Source organism: Vigna angularis, chromosome 6 (assembly GCF_016808095.1).
Source record: "Vigna angularis cultivar LongXiaoDou No.4 chromosome 6, ASM1680809v1, whole genome shotgun sequence".
NCBI lineage: Eukaryota > Viridiplantae > Streptophyta > Magnoliopsida > Fabales > Fabaceae > Vigna > Vigna angularis.
This window is the reverse complement of record NC_068975.1, coordinates 32,573,954-32,593,894: the sequence shown is the minus strand read 5'-3', so window position 1 is coordinate 32,593,894 and position 19,941 is coordinate 32,573,954. Positions and strand designations below refer to the sequence as shown.

At 35.1% G+C, this 19,941-nt stretch overlaps 3 protein-coding genes and 1 non-coding gene across 14 annotated transcripts; 3 read left to right on the top strand and 1 right to left on the bottom strand.

The window, feature by feature from the left end:
- On the top strand, positions 1 to 1,682 carry LOC108342474 (S-adenosylmethionine decarboxylase proenzyme 4). The gene has a single exon (XM_017580260.2). The coding sequence runs from the start codon at positions 286 to 288 to the stop codon at positions 1,318 to 1,320; it is 1,035 nt and encodes a 344-aa protein (XP_017435749.1). The 5' UTR covers positions 1 to 285; the 3' UTR covers positions 1,321 to 1,682.
- Positions 1,683 to 3,955: 2,273 nt separating this feature from the next.
- TRNAL-UAA (transfer RNA leucine (anticodon UAA)) lies at positions 3,956 to 4,038 on the top strand. Its single transcript has one exon. It is a non-coding gene; the product is annotated as a tRNA-Leu (tRNA).
- Positions 4,039 to 5,580: 1,542 nt separating this feature from the next.
- On the top strand, positions 5,581 to 9,847 carry LOC108343433 (probable protein phosphatase 2C 35). Of its 10 annotated transcripts, XR_008250097.1 has the most exons (6): positions 5,586 to 6,093; positions 6,179 to 7,114; positions 8,031 to 8,162; positions 8,676 to 8,906; positions 9,182 to 9,239; positions 9,343 to 9,847. XR_008250097.1 is itself a non-coding variant. In XM_052879485.1 (4 exons), exons 1-3 carry the CDS (start codon positions 6,197 to 6,199, stop codon positions 8,904 to 8,906), a joined length of 1,281 nt encoding a protein of 426 aa, XP_052735445.1. In that variant the 5' UTR covers positions 5,587 to 6,196; the 3' UTR covers positions 9,182 to 9,847. The 10 variants fall into 10 exon arrangements, 5 of the variants coding, with proteins under 5 accessions (XP_052735447.1, XP_052735448.1, XP_052735449.1 ...); XR_008250098.1 differs by having other exon boundaries at positions 5,587 to 7,114; positions 9,481 to 9,847; XR_008250096.1 differs by having other exon boundaries at positions 5,587 to 7,114.
- A 1,884-nt stretch (positions 9,848 to 11,731) lies between these two features.
- LOC108342793 (SAC3 family protein B) lies at positions 11,732 to 19,941 on the bottom strand. Of its 2 annotated transcripts, none has more exons than XM_017580595.2 (13): positions 19,567 to 19,941; positions 18,211 to 18,444; positions 17,549 to 17,788; positions 17,199 to 17,452; positions 16,882 to 16,982; positions 16,574 to 16,789; positions 15,519 to 15,746; positions 15,346 to 15,437; positions 15,177 to 15,270; positions 14,693 to 14,785; positions 13,815 to 14,548; positions 13,601 to 13,715; positions 11,732 to 13,503 (listed from the first exon to the last, which is right to left on the bottom strand). In XM_017580595.2, exons 1-13 carry the CDS (start codon positions 19,713 to 19,715, stop codon positions 11,839 to 11,841), a joined length of 4,215 nt encoding a protein of 1,404 aa, XP_017436084.1. In that variant the 5' UTR covers positions 19,716 to 19,941; the 3' UTR covers positions 11,732 to 11,838. The 2 variants fall into 2 exon arrangements, with proteins under 2 accessions (XP_017436084.1, XP_017436085.1); XM_017580596.2 differs by having other exon boundaries at positions 17,549 to 17,773.

Here is a 19,941-nt window from a genome sequence, read left to right as displayed (position 1 = left end):
AAGGAAGAAGAAATGAGTTAACGAGCGTGGTGTGTTGTTGGTGTCTGTGAAGGAAGGTAGAGAAGAATGAAGTAAAAAAACATAACAAAATTGTTGCATATAATCATCGTATTCACTTCATAATGGCTACTATCATCATTCTTGGTTCCATCACCCGCATGCTCACACCTCTCTTCTAAACCCTACTTCCTTCTCACTCTCACTCACACACCTATAAATCCAAATCACCTTCCTTCCTTTCCCTCACCTTCCCCTCACCACAAAAAACATTACCTTTTCTCACCAATGGCATTCGCATTCTCAGGTTTCGAAGGCTTCGAGAAGCGCCTCGAGCTTCATTTCTTCTGTGACGACCCAGCCCTGCTTCAACTGGGTCTCCGAAAGCTCGACTTCGATTGCATACACCAAACTCTGCAAGAGGTTCAATGCACGGTGGTTTCAGCCGTTGGAAACTCCTACTTCGACGCTTATGTGTTGTCAGAATCGAGCCTCTTTGTGTACCCAACAAAGATCATAATCAAAACGTGTGGGACCACGCAGCTTCTCAAATCCATGACACCATTGATCTTCTACGCCCACACCCACCTCGGCCTAACGCTCTCCTCCTGCCGCTACACTCGCGGAACCTTCATCTTCCCTCTGTCACAACCCTTCCCTCACACGAGCTTCAACGACGAAGTCACCTACATAGAAGCCACGCTCCCTCCCAACCTGTGCTTCCGAAAAGCCTCCATCATGCCCTCCAAGTCATCCTCCCACGCCTGGCACGTCTTCACCGCCACCAGTGACTCCCACGCGCTCTACCACCACAACTACACGTTGGAAATCTGCATGACGGACCTCGACCCCCTACTCGCAGGGAAGTTCTTCCGCCGTCCCGGCGACGGCAGAAGCGGGGACTCGGCCGGGAGGGAAATGACGGAGCTGACGGGGATCGACGGGATTAACCCGCACGCGTTGGTGTGCGACTTCGCGTTCGACCCGTGCGGGTACTCGATGAACGGCATGGATGGGGAGTGGTACTCGACGATTCACGTGACTCCGGAGGAGGGTTACAGCTACGCGAGCTTCGAGTGCGTGGGGTCGAGGTCGAGTGAGGTGGACGTAGTCCACGTGGTGAGGAAGGTGGTGCAGATATTCCGACCGGGGACGATGTCGGTGTCGACGACGTCGTTGGGGAACGAGGTTTGGAGAAAGGTGGCGGGTGCGGTGGAGCCCATGGGGATGAAATTGAGGAGTTGCGCCATGGACCAGTTCCCGGATTCTGGGAGTGTGGTGTTTCAAACGTTTTCGCCGCTTCGTCGGAAAAGTGGACATTAGAAGTAGTAGTATGCGGTAGGGTGTAGGGGAAAATTTGAGGGGTGGTGAGGTGGCAGGAAGTGATTGGTATTGGTTGGTTTATTATGGTGGTGAATATATTGTTTGAGTGGGGGAAGAAAGAAAGAAGTAACAGAGGATTCGTTTTGGAATAGTAAGTAAGTGGTGGAAGATCATGATAATGCACCCCACTTAGGCTTGTCACGCCTCGGATTTTTTAGCATGTTTTAGTGGCTCTAAAAGTGCTCTTTTTTTTTTTCTTTTTTTTGAGGTTATATATTCATCTTCCTTTCTTCCTTCTCTGTTTTATCTTTTCGTTAGCATCTCTACACTCAAATTAACCACTCTTCATCATTTTGTTGATACGTAAATTTATACAACTTATGAAGGATGCAGATGCATGTAGTAGGCTTTTACTTACGTCCAATGCCACATTTTCTTCTGCATGCCCTTTCGTCTCCTAACATTATGTAAATCCAGAAAATACAAGTAAAAACTTTCTCCATAAAATAAATAAGCCTACAAGAGTAAGAGGCAAAAGAAAACACAGGTTGCAATTTTTAGAAAAATTACCGAAAATAGATAAACCGTGGTAATTAAGGTTGTAACTTCATTATAAAATAGGTCACATAAGTTTAGTTTAAAATATTTTTAAAGTTAAAGTCTATACAATTTTCATGGTTTTTTATATTAAATTCATGTAACTGGAATACTATCTTTATCAAAAATAAATTAAAATTATGTCATTTTGATTCGATTTAAAATATATAAAATAAAATTATTTCAATGTATAGGTGTTGAGAAACGATAATTCTGATTCTACGATTTTCTTATTGTGTGATTTCAATATTGATCGTCCAATCATCTAGTTATTATTGTAGGGTCTATTGATCTATTCAAAGTAGACCTACATAAAACACTCTGATCCTCAAGTGAGATATATGTTTCTCATGAAATATATATAATCGTTATTATTCTCATTAATTATCCATCAATGATTGTTATCACTTATTGATTAGTTTTTAATTCTCATCATGATTTGTTAAGTCCTTACCCGCTCCTCATACAACTTATTTATATTTATAATTTTTTTTTGAAAAATTATCAAAATAGAATGAGGGTATGAAACTCTCATGTTAAAATTTTTATCCTTTTATGTTTTTCTATTTTTGAAGAAGCTATACATAATTATTACAATATTTTTATTTTATTTTAAAATATAACTATTGTTTTTTTAGAAAAAAAAAAAAAAGCTTGGTTAGTAAGTCTATAAGGTCGATTTGACCTAAGTTCATTTAGGTTTCAAGTTAAACAGTATAAAAAAAATGAAATAATTTAATTTAACAGAATTTTTTTACCTGTCTTGGTTCGTTTTGTTAGTTTTTTCTGTTTGATCTAATTGGACAATTCCATTTTTTTTTATTACTCTAGGAAAGGTTAATGATGACAAAAATGGAAATAAGAAAATATGAGCTTGTCATCATATAGAATAAAAACATTAGGTATAAAATAATAAATGAATGAAGTAAACTATTCAAATGGTTTAGTGAATATAGGCTAAATATTTCTATGTTGACTCTAACAATTCAACATTTTTAAACTCATCAGTGGTTGGTAGATTGATTTATTATATATTCTTTTTAATTGTTCAACTGTTAAATGTATTTAGTTGATGAAAAAAAATTGATGGTTTTAAGTAGACATAACATGCAACTTTAAATGTTAAACAATCGCATCACATGATTATCACTCAAATTTAAATGATTATTAAATAGATTAATCGATCTTATAGTTAAAATTCACATAATTATCACCCCACCATGCAACTCTTTTTTTTTTCTGGAGAGAAAACACAAGACAAAATGAACAAAAAATAAATAAAAAATTGCCTCTTGCCAGCATTAATTCAAATCTCATAATTTTACAATGAATAAATATTCCCCAAATGTACCAAATCCACACAAATCAATTGAAAATTTGCTGACATTTGGCAAATGAAAAACAGGGGATAATTCCTTCATCAAAGTTTCAAAGTATTCCCAAAAGCCCATCTGATTCCTTCCTCTTTTTCATTCTCTTACAAAAATTAAGCAAATAGTTATTTTGTCATCAATTTTATATTTATTTTCTCTTTAACCCTTCCCAACACACAGATGTATTTTGTTTTCCTTGTCATTCGAACTTTCTAATGTAACAAAACATAATCCTATTGTACATTATTCATTGAGAAAATGTGTTTTTAGGTTGGAATACATGATAAAAAACCATATTTTTTATTTTTCGTAATGGATGAAAAAATATTGGAATGTACAAAGGAGAGTTTTCTTCCTAACAAAATACAAACGCACCTTGTTGTATAATAAAAAGGTTATATTTGAGAAGAAAAAATAACAAATAAAATGGGAGTGAATAAGGAAAGTTTTCATGAAGCCCACTTTACAAGCATTAGAGAGCTTTATTTTATTCCTTCTTGGAACCTTTTGAGATTAGATAAGAAATAGAATAGAAAAAAGAGTATTCAAATTTTAATATTAATAAATTTAAATTTAAACTTTGCAAAAATAATATATACTTAATAAATTACTATATGATTTAAATGAGTTATTAAATATTTTTATTTCAACAGTTATAGCATCAAGCTGGTTTGCCCGAGTGGTTAAGGGGGAAGACTTAAGATCTTCTGCACATAAGTGCGCGTGGGTTCGAACCCCACAGCCAGCAATTTTTAAAAATTCTAATTTTTAACAAATTAGATACCCCACAGCCAGCAATTTTTAAAAATTCTAATTTTTAACAAATTAGATATATTGATGGGACTTTTTACATTAGGATTTTTAATGTTTTTGAAAATACACGTTGCAGATTTAGTTAATGATAATAAATTAAATAATTTTAACATATTGTTTCTTCAAAATTAAATCAATTGGTTTGAGAACATTTTACACTCTATGTGAAAAAAATTCACCTGGAAAAATAATGAATATTTTTTATTTAAAGTTTCTATATAATCTTAAATTAATTGTTTTTTCATTTTTCTAAAATATGTAATCTCTATAATATATAATATGTTACATATTGTACAATTTTTTTAGCCTATTTCTCATATATATTTTTATATTAAATCAAACGAATTAGAACGATATATTTTTCTTAGATTAGATCATATGGATTAGAACATGATTAAATATATAACAATCCAATCTTAGAACAATTATTTTTTTTCAAGTTTCATGTCTTTTATTTGCTTGTATGTGTAAGTTTCTGTAATCACATCTGAGATCCAAACTCAACCCAAAATCTTAAAATAGGCTTTCATGATTAATTTTTGCGCATATAATTGATATTTGGTTATTTTGTTTCGTGATTGGTTTATTCCGAGCAATATAAACTTTCCTAATAAAAAATAGCATTGGTTAAGATTCGTTTGATGATTATGTTAAATTATAAACGTATTAATTTGAGTGCAGATTACATGTATTTAATGATTTTGATTATTCAGTTGCTACTGTTTATTTTGTTTATTAATTCAATAATTTAGAAATGATCGATTTATATACGTTGAATGATTTTAACAAGCTTCGATAGTTTTTTTTATGGACTTCATTATAATGTTGGATAATTAAATAATTGAAAATGTGATGAGTGATTCTTCCCCATAACAATGTGAGTTAATGTGGACAATTATTAACATTACAATAATCGAAAATGATTTTTATAATTGTAATATTAAAAAAAATCAAACAATTGCGATAGCATTTTGTAGGCATGATAACAGGAGGCATGAGATGAAAATTTTAGTTTGAAACATTTATGTTTTGGAAAGTTTAGTTTGAAACATGAAAGTGATGTCTCAATAATTTGAGATTCAATGTGACATTGCAAAATATGAGGCAACAAATGACGCAGCACCTACCGTTAGTGATTTGATTAGAGGAGGAATTAACGACATTAATTAATGGCTTAATTTTTTTCAATTTTCAACTGCTCACAGCTTTAAGTTTTAGAGCAAATAAATGTATTGATTTTAAAAATAATAAATTATAGAGTTAAAATGGAAAAATAATAAATGACCGTTAGAGTAAAACTATTCTCAAAATGATATAAAACCTTGATTAAGCATTTTGAATTCCCAAATCCATTACATTAAATCTTTTCATTACTAAAAAGTGAAAGAAATTTTCAATCACCCTATTATCACTGTTTTCATTCATTACACTTTTTAGGAGAAAGAAGTGAACAAGAAAAATTTATAAAAAGGAAAGAAAGAAAATTTGGAAAAGAGAATTGTGAGTTTGCTTGGAAGAGAAAGAAATGGAAGCATGCACTCATGGAATAGAATAGAATAGAAGAGAAGAGAATCTGGAATGGTGTCGCTGTAAGTGCGTGTGCGTGTGTCACTTTCGTTCTCTCGGGAGAACAAACCAGAAACAAACCCATTCCCTTTGTAGTGTTGCTTCCTTCCATCGTCTTCCTTCGATGCTATGCTCCCTCTCTGTTCCCAAACGAAAAGTACAATTCTTCCTTTCCCTTTCGCCAGCCCCACTCCACACGTTCTCAATGCCAACCCAAACCCCAAAATGTCTCTATCTTTTAGTGGGGTAACCCTTCCTCTCCCTCTAGGGTTCACCCCTTTTTCAGTTTCTGTGGCCTCCTTCAAATCATTCCTTTTTTTTGTTCACTTCTTCATAATTCTTCACTCACCCTTTTCTTTTTTTGTCACCCTTTCACCACAATTTCCTCCTCAAAATCCCAATTCCTCCCCTCCTTGTCACTAGGGTTTGTGTTTCTTTCTTCTTCTTTCTCAAAGTTTCCACCTTGGAGCCACATTGACCTTTCCTTTCTGTTTTTTAATCTCTTTTAGCTTCTTTACTGTTCAAGCATGGGGTGTGTCCATGGCAAGTGCTGTACCCGTTACCCTTCACCGTCAGTGGGTGGCTCCAGGGACTTCAGAGAACTTGGCCCTTATGGTACCCAGAGGAAGCACATTCTCACTCAGAGTTCACTGCAGTTTGTTCCCGTTCCTTCCCATAACTTCACTTTAGAATACTCTGTGCTCACTCAGAGAGGGTACTATCCTGATTCACCTGATAAGGAAAACCAGGATAGTTTCTGCATTAGGACACAGTTCCAAGGTAACCCAAGTGTCCATTTCTTCGGTGTTTATGATGGGCATGGCGAATTTGGTGCCCAGTGTTCGAACTTTGTTAAGGATAGGTTGGTGGAAAATTTGTCAAGTGACTTTGCATTGTTGGAGGACCCTGTCAAGGCTTACACTTCTGCTTTCTTGACCACGAACGAGGACTTGCATAAGAATGAGATTGACGATTCCTTGAGTGGCACCACTGCAATTACGGTGCTGGTCATTGGGGACACCCTTTATGTTGCTAATGTCGGTGATTCGAGAGCAGTGCTGGCTGTTAAGGATGGGAACCGGGTTGTTGCTGAGGACTTGTCCACTGATCAGACACCATTTAGGAGAGATGAGTATGAGAGAGTGAAGCTTTGTGGGGCAAGGGTTTTGAGTGTTGATCAGGTGGAAGGGCATAAGGATCCGGATATTCAGACTTGGGGTGATGAAGAGAGTCAGGGTGATGATCCTCCTAGGTTGTGGGTTCAGAATGGGACGGTGCCTGGAGCTGCATTTACAAGGAGTGTAGGGGATATGTTGGCTGAGACTATCGGTGTAATTGCTGTTCCTGAGGTGTCAACGGTTCAGCTTACACCTAACCATCTTTTCTTTGTTGTTGCAAGTGATGGGGTATTTGAGTTCCTATCCAGCCAAACTGTTGTTGATATGGTATGGCCTGCAACTTCATTCTGATTTATAAGCTTTAGTAATAATTTTGATAATATCTTCATTGGTTGAATTGTACTTGTAGTTATTGCAAGACTTATTTTCTGTTCCTTTTGTAGTTTTAATGATGTTGTTGTATGTTTTCTTATGAAGCTTGAAGCGTGCAAGTTGCAATTATATTTTTTTTGTTTTTCGTGATGTAATTATGTTTTCTTGCTGTACGATACTACTAGAGATTTTCTGTTATGTTGTATTTTTCTCTTTTTATGCTTATTTTTATTGGTTGCGTTGCGTGGAATAATGTTTTTAACCCATTGCCGTATTCTGTCTTACAACTCAAATTGGTGTTTGCTAACATCATCCAATCACACATGTCCTTTCACATTCGGTCATGCTTTGAATTTAGATCTTATGACGACATGGTGTTTTAATGGTATTTAATGTGTAGTTATTCTTAAGAGAGAAGGGTATATTAGTTAATGTAATCTCATAACTTTTGCGTTATATTCTTTTTTAAGATGAATTTTTATTTTGAGGTTTATATTTTAAGGCCTATTTATTTTCATGCGTATTAGCTCGCATAATTATGTAAGCTTAATCTGTAAATGGTTCACGGGACTAAATATTAATGGTTAATGATTCATATAACTCAACCTGTGTAGGTTTGTTTGGTGAGAAAAAAAATTCCACATCTTGCTTTTGATCATTTTGATTATTTGCATTAGCATACACAAATATCCAATGCTTGTTGTCCTGTTTAATACATTTTCACAAATTATTGTGAGCTTTTTATGTACAAATTACCTCCCACTAGTTTCCACTTATAGTTTTTGTACTATGGTTTCTAGTAAATCTGATAAGTAGAACTATTATTCGATGTCTTGTCTTGATGAATTCCTTGATTTCTTTTATCGTGCAGGCAGCAAGTTATTCAGATCCCCGTGATGCATGTGCTGCCATTGCTGGAGAGTCATATAAACTATGGTTAGAACACGATGGCCGAACTGATGATATAACAATTATTATCGTTCAGATCAAAGGCCTGTCTAATGTATGATTACTTGAGTACTTCTTTTGCCTTATCTTGTTTTTTTTCTTCATTTAGTACTGGGTACAGATTTTAGACTTACAATGTCTCTAAATATTCTCAACCCCTCACTGGCCAGCCCCAAAATGTTTAGTGGTGGTAAGAAGTGACCGATCCTGGTGGAACCCCTAGAGAATTTTCTCAGGTTTATTCCTATTCTGTATTGAAGGTTTTAAATGTGTGTAATACTATATTTAGATGTTATCAGAGGTTTATAAATGACCGATGATTAAGTTTAGTCTGCTTTCAGGTTTGGTTACTCATGACTACCATATGGGGATCTATAGTTTACCAATCTCTAGAAACTTGTACTTCTATTAAAAAATACACAGCAATATATTACCCTTTTGTGTCTCAAATGCATTTCCTTAATGAATGCTATGTTTTATTGAAGAGACAAACTCCCTTTGTGATTAGATTCATTTGAATCTTTCTCATCTTATAACCTAAAAACCTAATTTTTTATCTTTTTTGTAGTCAGGTACATCTGGACTTGGATCAGGAGAGGTCAATGTCAGCACTGTAACAAGGACCAAGAGCAAGAGGGTAAAGGGAGCATCTGAATTATCTGCCACAACTGGGTTAGATGTTTATCGTTCGGTCAGGAATGGCTTCTCTGATTTACAGTCCTGTCCACAGCATGTGGTCTCAACTAAAAGCCCAGCCATAGTGGTCCCTTCTCCAGCTTGTCCAACATCTGTTACATAGGTACACTCACACTAGCATTGTTTAATATTGATCAGTAAGGTGTGCTAGCAACACACTCCTTGGTGGTTAAAATTTTTTGAAAACTATAAGAGTTATGAATTAGGTTCATTAAGTAGGGATTGTAACCTACAAAATTTTCATGATTTTCGATTAGTTTCAACTTCAGAGTGTGTTAAAAAGAAATTATTAAGGATTGATTTGCCACCATTTCTATTAGTTATTTGGTCAATATTGTTGTTAGAGTTTCATTTCATTGTTCCCTTTTCCATTTACAGTGATTGGAGAGAGGCTTTAAGGAAGTTTAGTATGTATGCTTATACTTTCTCCTTGAAGGTACATTTCGCTGTCTACTCTTCGATCTTCTGCATTACAGCCATAAACGTTGTTTATTTGCCACTATGGTTCATTAAGCCAAATTGCTGACCCAATTTGTCAGGCTGCTGAAGGTTACTGATTTGAGGTTCATTATCTTGGAAGCTGAAGGATCCTTTTCAGAATGTAGAAAGAACAAATGATTAATAGTCATTTTTTTCTGTTCTCAATCTCTTACTAATTCACTGTCATAACCATACAGAACCACTTCAGGAGTAACACTAAAACTTGTCCTCCTGAGTAGCTAGCTCTACGTCTCCACTCCCCAAATTGAAACTTTGGAAAGAGGTCTATAAATAACTCGGGAGAAAGGAGTTTGGCTGGTGACTGATTGACTACTAGGATTTGCATTACATTGTAGTCAATGGTCAACTTGGAAGACAAGCCATGTGCTATTTAAAATGTAAATCCATTATCCTCGTCCTCATGCTGGATCCTCTGTATCTTTTACAAACATCTGAATTCTTTGTATTGCTTTTGAAGATTAGCTTCACATCTTTACTGCAAATTAGTGACTGACTCAATGAATGCTTGGGATTACAAGTAATTAACCCATTTTAACACCTAAATTGTTGTAATTTACTGTTTCATTGTGTTGGGTTTCGTAAAATGAATGTAAGAAAATTATTAGGAATATGCTTTTCAGTAATGACAGGAATATGTTTTTTATTAGGTAAAGTTATCTTAAGAATTATTTTAAAATAATGGATTCTTACGAAAAGAATTAATTCTTTTCCTGATGTCAAATTTTCTTTTACACTTGCATTGCATATCATTGATTGATATAATAATGGTGGATTTATAGATTTCAATATTTTATTTATTCTGGCACTGAAGGAGAAACAGTCCTAGTTCAGTGTTTTTTGGTGCATGGTTTAATTTGAAAAATGGTTTAATAAATTATTAAATGCAATGCAATGAGAGTGATGATGATGAGTCCCTCTGGCATGTATGTGCCATGCTGCAACATTCATGAGCAACATCCTTAAAAAGAGTACCATGTTATTAGGTGTACACCATTATGGAAGGATTTCAAAGACACACAGGTTCTTTTTAATATGCACATTTAAGAACCCTTCTCTTATACTTCTTCTGTCCAAAATACCCCTATATTCATTTCAAAAATAATTGTGGTTTTATTTTTTATTAATAAAATATATTGTTCATTTTTCAGTTATCTTAAATATCTATTTGAGAGAGTGTTTATTAATGAAAATAATTACTTTTTTAGTAAACTTGTCTCGATAAGCGTAATTATGATTCTTTATCTATATAAAAGAAACTTTAAACTAATAGGGAAAATATCCGATTAATATTAGTTCAAATTTAAATATTTTCAGATTTTAATTATTTTTGTGAAAAATTATTCTATAAATTCTCACACTTTTTCAACTACAAAGAAATGGGTAAATGAATTTAAAAGAAAACAAAAATGTGTTACTTTTATAGCGTCTCTTTTCAAATACACATTGATATATCATCTCAACCATTGCTGAAAAGTAATAATTTAAAACAGTTAGAAGGAATAATTTTCTAAAAAAATTAAAAAGACTATTATTGTAAAACATGCAAATATAAATATAATATAGGGTAATTTTAATATGGTGTCTAATATTTTAATGTAAAGATTAGTTTATTCTCGAAATAAATAAAATAGTCCCTAAAATAAATTATTAATGAAATTAGCATCCGAAATTTAAAAAATAAATGAAAAAATGGTTAAAAAAATTAACAACAACCCTTAAAATTAGTTTATCTATTATTAGTAGCTGATATAATCTAAAATTGTTAAAAAAAAGTTGAATTTTCTGAAGTGACAAAATAAAAGTCAATTACTCATGTAATTGTCACGCCACATAAATAAAATTGATTAAATGTTATAGATGACAAAAAATAATGTAAAATTATTAGGGAAGAACTCCTCTAATGCGACAAGTATGTACTGAGTCCTATTTAACTTTCACTTAACCACATAATATCAATTCAATTCTTTTTAACATGATACAAATTAATAATCGACTTGTTTACAATGTTAGATACTCCTTTATGTATTACAACTAATATTATTATGTCTAAAGGATTTTATGATTGCTGAATTAAATCATATTTTCTTTTAAATTGATTGATGAAGTTATTTTATTTATAAATTATATGCATATATTTTACAATGTTGAAATTAATATCGTTTTTCATATCTGAGCAGTGAGACTTACAGAAATCCAATTTGAGACTGTTGTTTCACTCATGCTATTTGAAGAATCAAAACACCTAAATGGTGTATAGATGCTAATAAATAGATTCAACGATATTTCTATATTAGTTATAAAATTAAAAAAAAATGTTAGCAAACAACATATTTTTAGGAAAAAAAAATTATATTCCCATTTTATGAATACTAATGATTGTCATGGTTAGCATCACAATTCCATAAATTTTGATTTTATCAAAGGAAATGAAAAAAAAAATACAATTAACTATTGTACAAAATTTCCTATAAATCAAAATTTACTTCAGTTTAGGATAGATACAAGGAATGGTAAGAAGAAAAGTGACCTGGGTATTAGTAGTATAAAAAAAGCTTCTTATCTATGCTATCCTGCAGCAAGTTACAATGGTCCAATAGCTTGCTTAATTTGTCAGCTTCTGTATTTGGTTTGGCATTAGAAAATGTTGTAGCTGAATCCATGGTAGGTGATTTATCAAGCGGAAGATTGTTTTCAGAATCTGTCTGGTTAACAGTTCCTTGGAATACATCATTTGAAACCATCCTTGGAAGACGTTGAAGTGGTTGATGCTTAACGGGAAGAGGAGAGTTGCAGCTCACACTGATTATTTCATCTAAAGAAGTGTCTGGATAATAAGAAAGCCATGTTTCAGGACTCACATTTGGAAGAGCAACATGATGACGTTCTGAGATGTAGGCCATGGAGATTTCCCTGCTAGATAAACCCATTAAACGCCAGTTGAAAATTCTACGAAAAATCATACCCCAGTGAGGAATTACATGGTAATTTGAGCCACGTAGCTCAAGCCTGGCGCAGCTTTGCATTGTGACAGAAGCCTCTTTTGTTGCCAAAGCAATTCCCATAGTCTTGCTAGTATGAGTCAAGTACTGGATCAAGCAATTCTCAAGCTGTTTTCTCTGGTGCTCTATCTCCTGTCCAACTTTAGAACCTCTGGCTAACCAGGATAAATCACCAGGAAAAGTAGGGAGCTTACAGTTTTGCAAAGCACGAATAATTAGTTCAGTTTTCTCGTTTGAGCTCCATCCCAAAGTTGGCAAGCACATTTTCACTACTCTGTCTTCATCACAAAACTTGTCAAGTAAACCAATTTCTGGACAAGGCCAACCAGTGGGATTTGAACTGGCAGTAGCAGTAATTTCCTTTATTGAGCGATCTAAGGCTTCATTGAACAATGAGATGCAGTCATTAGGCCCCAAGTTGGAGTTGATGGCAATGCGCTGCCCACCTGGGAAGGAATTAAGATGGGCGTAAACAAGTTCTCGTGTTTTCACACAGCCAATGTTGGGTTGCAAGGGTGATTCACATGCCAGCCATTCCAGTCCTTCCCTTAATCGTGTATCACTGAAAAATCCGCTCAAGTGCTCCATCCGCTGGTTTTCGTACAGAAAAACAAGCAGAAACTTACTGATCTTCAATTTATCAATGTTTTGAAGGCCCAGCTCATTAGTTATAGCAGAAGAGAACCTTTCATCGTATGAGTGGCATAGAATCAGAAGAGGCAAGCAGGCCCCAGATGGAATTGACATCAGAAGAGTATGAAGACGAGACCTCTGAAGCTCCCATGAGATGTTCTCAGACACAAGAAACATAACAGCACCTGCCCCAGATACTGCCTCATCTAGACTACCAAATGCTGTATCCCTAACTACAGAGAGGCAGCAGGAAGGATTGATGACAGATTGATTAGAAATCCATTTCCTCCATATTACCAAGCCAGGCGATGAAAAAACCACATCTTCATCACTTGAAGGCATGAACTTTGAGGTCAACCAAGTGCCTGCTCCCCCCATTTCATATCCAGTGTTCATCTGAGAGCATAGAATAATTTTCCAGCACAAGCATTTAGCATCTGGATTTCTTCTGCCTAATGTACTGGCAACTACATCAGAAACATTAAGTCTTGACCATGATTTCTCCTGTTTTTCATATCTCTCCCTCATAGCAATATCAATGTCAAACTTATCAAAGTTGCCAGGTCGCTACATCAAAAAAAGGTAACCGCCAAAGTAAAAAATAAATAAACCAAGTCAAAGATACAGGTTCATAGAAGAATCACAAAAATCCTGTCATACTTACATCTATATAATGTTGAATTGGGGGACCCAACGACATAGAGTCTAGTGCAGCATTTGATGCTAATTGCCTTTCTTCCCGTAACATTCTTAATTTTGATGCTCTCCTCCTCCATAACCTGACAAGAAGACAGTAAAACAGCATAAAAATAATAAATAGTGCAAACATTTCATATGTAATTAAAAATATAATTCTGAAATGAAAAAGGAATAAAAACCTTAAGAACAACTTCAGCTTGGCCTCCGCAATTTCTTCATCTTGACAATTTTCACTAAATTCATTAATTTCATCTTCATGCTCTTGGTGAATAATTAGAGGCTCATCCTTGAATACAGCGTGGGACACAGGAGGTGGCACTGAAAAACTAAAACCTAATGAACTTTCCGGTGGAGCTTTTTTTGGTATAATCTCCAATGGCCTTTGTTCAACACTAAACTGAAAGTTTCTATTTGGAGAGCCTCTAGCAATCAAATCTGAATTGGTACCATTGAAAACACCAAATCTAGGAAGTTGTTGTTCAGGAATAATATTAGGAAAAGGAGAGCTCAGTGGTGACAGACGATGACCAGAGATATCTTTATCTTTTGGACTGTCTGGAACATCCTTAAATGCCTTTCTTGATACCTCAGGGGAGTAAATAGCCACGGCGTCTGGAATTTCCTCATCAGGGTTCTGGACAGAACTGTCATTTTTAACAGGTGAAGCTACCTGTGGTTCAGGCTTCCTCATCTGAATCTCTTTCATAGTCTCAACATGTGTTGATTCTGCTTGAATTGAGAGTGAAATATCTTCAATTATCCTTCCAGACCTTTTCTTATGCACAAGTTTTGAACACTTGGTGGGATAGTCAACATCAACATTGAGAAATGGACCTTCCTTCACCATGTAAGGTTCTTCAAATATTTTTAGCAAGAATCCGTGGTACTCCAAGAGGCCCTCTATGCTTTCATCCTAATTAATACAGCAAAGGTGAATCTATGAGAAGGTTGGAAATTCATGAATGCAATATCCTGCCATGCACACTCACACCCACATTTCCCCTTGAAACAAGAAAAATGGGAAAATGAGACATCCAAATCTATCTAATAAACATACCTCCATAGCAAGCCAGTTGGCAACATGAGCAACAGGGATTCCTTGGTTATTCTGTAGGCCAGAATGTAGAGAAGCAAGTGCCTGGGTACGCAACTGGTAAAGTAAGACGAGACATAAAGGTTAGGATTTCTTATACGAAGTTGTTTATTCACATCATAACCAAAACCACTAATAAAGTGAATTCCACAAAATTATTTCCACTAATATATTGCAGACTGAAAGGGATCGCATAAAATTAAAACGAAATTAATTTTACTTGGTTATCATTTTGATATGTATCATGTGATAGATATTCAATTATCTAGCAAAATGGAGCAAGATAAGATAGTGTAATTTTGTCTCCAATCAACTTCAGCAATTTCCTAATTGCCTGCAATGATTGAGTAAATACATTTCCAATCTGAGTGGCCGCCCTAAGCTTTACAAGGACAAGTACAATCATATGATTTTTATTGAGCACAAAATAGAAAACAATATCACATACCTTTGCAAAGTGAGCATGCATTAGACATGCTTGAAGATAAGTTGCTTTTCTTGCAAGCCGAAAGAAGGCAATAAAATTACCAGTTCGGCATGCTCTGCAAAACAAAATCAGGGAATGTTCAGATTAAAAACATACACACGCACACATAAACCTCAAAGAGAATTATGACCTTGCTACACTGCGGGCAAATAGAACTTCTGGAGTCTGCCTTATCTCTGGAGTCATCTTAGCAATTTCAAGGGAGAGTTCGGCAGGTTCAACCTAGCATGACTAGATTAGTTCCTTGGATTTCTTCATAGCAAATTAAATCAGACAATCAAAAGCACTACAAAGGCTACTTACTTTATAACCAGGGTGCTTATCCAATTTAAGAAGAGCATAATAGCCTCGAAACTCTTTTTCAGTCTGAATATTCATTCCTTTCTTTCTATGATCATCATACATCTGGAACAGTTCAACTGAAGTTTTGTTCATCTGCTCAATATTGAGATGAGCATCAAAGCCCTCTGAAAATCCTTCTCCCTTAGTGTAATCACATAATTCATGCATTGCAATGATATGTAATTTTATCTGGAACCACAGAAATCCACAGCTTCATTAGCCTTCATAATCCTCAGATACTGCTTTGTAGCAAGCATATGCATGTTCTATATAATTATAACCGATATTTCAAAAGATATTCTACCAATACACAACTATGAAAGTGATAAACACCAAATTTATACATTTGGTATTGTCATAACCCACATAAATTTAATGAACTACGAAGAGAGAAACATGACATTATCACTTAAATAAGAGCAATAATGTGGCTTTTGTATGTATTATTGCAAGAAAAGCATGGATATTTTGTTTTAGCATGTGATTTTGATTATACTATCGCTGTACTAAAAGTGATTAGCCTAAAAAATTGAAAATCAAGTCATCTGACAAGCTATGCACGCTACAGTGAGTCACTGACTAATAACTCGTGGCAGTCATGTTACAACACAAGACATGACTAAATGAAAAGGAAATTTTCTGAAGGAAAAAACTAACAGAGGCTAAATTTCAGAAAATATATAACAGTTGATACAACAAATCAAGATTAATTCAGATGTATAACTTTTGGACTAAGAAGAGAAGACACTTGACTTTCAGTCCAAACCATGCAAGGTCTTTAAGTGCTAAGTTCATGATGCTAATATTTAATAGTGCACAGTGTTTCCATATTTTAGGGTGATAATGAAAGATGTGTATTTCTATTGGGAAGTTGTAAATCTGTAAAATCTTGCCCGAGGTTTTTCAATCTATGCTCCTTACTGTGTTCACCCATTCATAGAGGGATGACTAGAACCAAGGCTTAAGAACATGTATGGAAAAAAATAAATAATGATAACATGGCCACAAGGAAGTACCATCTGCTCCAGCATAGTAATAGCCCCTTGATTGAAAATGTGCTGCATTCTCAGGTCCATCCGAATTGCTCTCATCCTATCCCACAAGAAGTTATACACGCCAAGAAACCTCTCATCATAAGGCTGATCTAGCAATGTGAGTAGATAATCAATTGTATTCTTCAGGATGGGCATAGGCCGGATCAAACTGGCTTCCCTCTCAGCTGTTCTAGTATACTGACATGAACGATTTAAGTAACTAATAATACTTAAAGAGTAGAGAGCAATTTCATAGGAAAAACAGTACTATTTAATAATATGAGAATCACCTTCTTAACTGCAAGAAGTCTGCTAGTTACATTTCTATCCCCATCCACACGTTCATATTGGTCAAGATCCCCTTTTCTTTCACGCTCTCCCCTTTCTGACTCTGAAACACAAATCAAAATTTGGGCTAAATTTTTCAGGCGATGTAACATGTTTTCCCTAGTAAAAGAAATTCCAAAATGAAGTTAGAATTGTGGTTCTCTGAAAATGCACTTCCCCATATTAAAAACAAATAAGGAATCTCAAATCTTTCATGAGATCTCAACATATAACAATTCTCACAGGTTCACTCTTGGATTTAAAATCTGAGAAAATATACCAGGACACATATCTGGACATAAGCCAATAATTACATTGGATGTTTCCAAGACTTCATTATCAGCAACAACATGGGCACTGCTAAAGTTGCTAGCTGAATCCACTAAATGCCCCCTCACATATTTCGGCTCCAACACAGACTGTTCAGATCTACTAGCAAATGCCTTCTGGTCGGGAATATCAACATTATTTTGCTCAGATCTGCTTAGCTCTACTTTGAACCGGGCTAAACGCTTGGCCTTGGCTAAAATTTCACTGCACAGCATACGAGGAAAGATACTTTAAAAATAAATAATGTAAGATAAAATAAATGCATGATGAACAAAAAATAGAGCCAAGCTAATATTATACCGTTCAGAGTTGTCTTCAGAGGAAATTAAGTTTCCTTCAAGGGTTTCATTGGCTGCAAATGACGAAGCAGGTGATCTTGTTCTTTTAGAAGCAGTGGAGTTCATGGGTTTGCCTACAGTGGCTTCAGGAACATTAAACGGAAAAGATTTCTGGTGAATTTGAGAATGAGGAACAGTCCTTGGAACAGTTGATGTGCTTCCCAGTCTAGGAGGAGATAAAGAAGGCCTGAAAAATGAACCACTAAACAGGCTCAAATAATTAGAGATGGGACTTCACATTTTTCTGGGAAGTCCTGGATTTAGGATGATTCTACACATGCACATGAGCATAAAGAGTCTAAAGGATTGTTGTGCTAACAACTCAACACAGGGAAACACCAAAAAGGGCAAATCAATCCCTTTCAATTACTCATTTCAGTTTATATAGAACCTTGAATTGAACAAACTGAAACTTGTATGGCATTTTCATGGGAAAAAGGTTGTTCATAATAAAGTTCAAAACAACAGGGCAACTGAGATAATTGCTTAAACTCCACCCCAATTTCGGACTGTCTTAACATATTTCTGCTCTATAAATACAATATTCCAATAAAAATGCCTAATAAATAATAAATTTATAGAATCATGATATAGTATTACAGTTTATAGGTGATATTGTCTTACTTATTTATCGTGACAGGTTGATCAGAATTACCCAAATCTTCAACATCTGCATAAGATATAGGAGGCGATCTTCTCTCCGGATTTGGAAATCCTGAAGTTCTGGCTGTAAGACCAGTAGTGGAATCACGAGAAGAAATAAATGTTGTGGCTGGGGAAGGCCTTTGAGGGGTATGGGTCTCCAAATCTTTATAGAATATTTTCTGTTCATCACTCCAACTGGAAGAATCAATGGATCTGAAAGAGAATGTGAACTATGAAAATGCATCATGCAATGAACATTTTAAACATAAACTACACCCACAAAAAGAATGTCTAGTCTAAAATAAACATATGTTCGAGTTGGAAATAAATGCTGGTCAAAAAGTGCTCTTAGTTTTGCCATAACATATGGAATGGGAACTTTTAGTGTCTAAAAACAAAAAAAAAAATATTATCACCACCAAAAGTGTACATGGAATTGTTTGAATTTTATCCAAACCTAGTATTAAATATTACTCTAACCATGTTATCCCTGACAATATTTTCAGGGTTTAATGCCTTAACAGAAGTCAATACAAGGACATTAACCTGAATTTGAACAAAACAACGCATGCATTAATGGCCAAGACTTATCTCACTAGGTTGTGCTATTTTAAACGATGTAATAAATAGTATGGGGGCTATTTTAATGGTTTACACAGATCCATTCAACAAGTTACACTGATATTTCACTCCGGTAATTTACTACCCAACATTCACTATCCCAAGAAGAGTACCGTAAGTGTTTTACTTGAACAAAAGAAATTCCATTCACAGATTCACTGACAAAGACGCTACACTACACCATCACAGATTACATCTGAAGCATTTCTCCATTTTATCTATCCAGCTTAAATACTACCTATGTTTAGCACTACATCCCCAGCAGTTGAAGGGTATTAACCCCAGATACCCAGATCATGCAATTCGTGGTATAATGTGATGTGATCCCCAATTTTCACCTCCAAAACACTGATAACATATAACATTTCTGACTCCCTATTCAATAAAATAACCCGAACACAACAAGGAGCCAAAAACGCTTGAACCCTTCCAAATGCAAGCAACAAATTACAGTTGCCAGACACCCTCGCTCTTCTTTAACAAAAACAATTCAAATCAAAATATAACCCTTTGCGGAAGATTCACATGTTCTAATATACAAGAAACTCTCGTAGCTCCAGAAAACAGGCAAGGGAAAGGGTTAAATGCAAATCGATTCAAATTCCTCATCCCATTTCAACGTGAGTACAAAACCCACTAAAAAGATAAAGCTTTCAGGGTTTAAATTCAAGATATCAATGAAATGAAATAAAGGTTGTTGAAGAATTGACGTACCTGGGCGTGGATTGTGACGAAAAAGCAGGAACAGGTGAAGAAGTAGGAGGGATAGGAGAAGGGTTGGTGAAACCAAAAGAGTATGGAGAGTCGGATTTGGGAGGTGCACTGGGTCCTGAAGCCTTCCCGAATCCCAAATACGACGACATTCTTCTTATTCTTCTTCTATGAAACAACTATTCTGTTTTGGCACAGAGCAGAAGCTTCTTCTTCTTCTTCTAATGACCTTTTCTCCTTCTTCGCTTGGATTCGGGATAAAGAAGAAACCCAAAAACCAGGTATCGTTCTTCTTCCCTTCCCAGCGGGACTGAACTTTTAAAACTTCTATGGGTCTTATGAAAACTCAAGGTGATGAAGCGAGTGAAGAAATGAAGC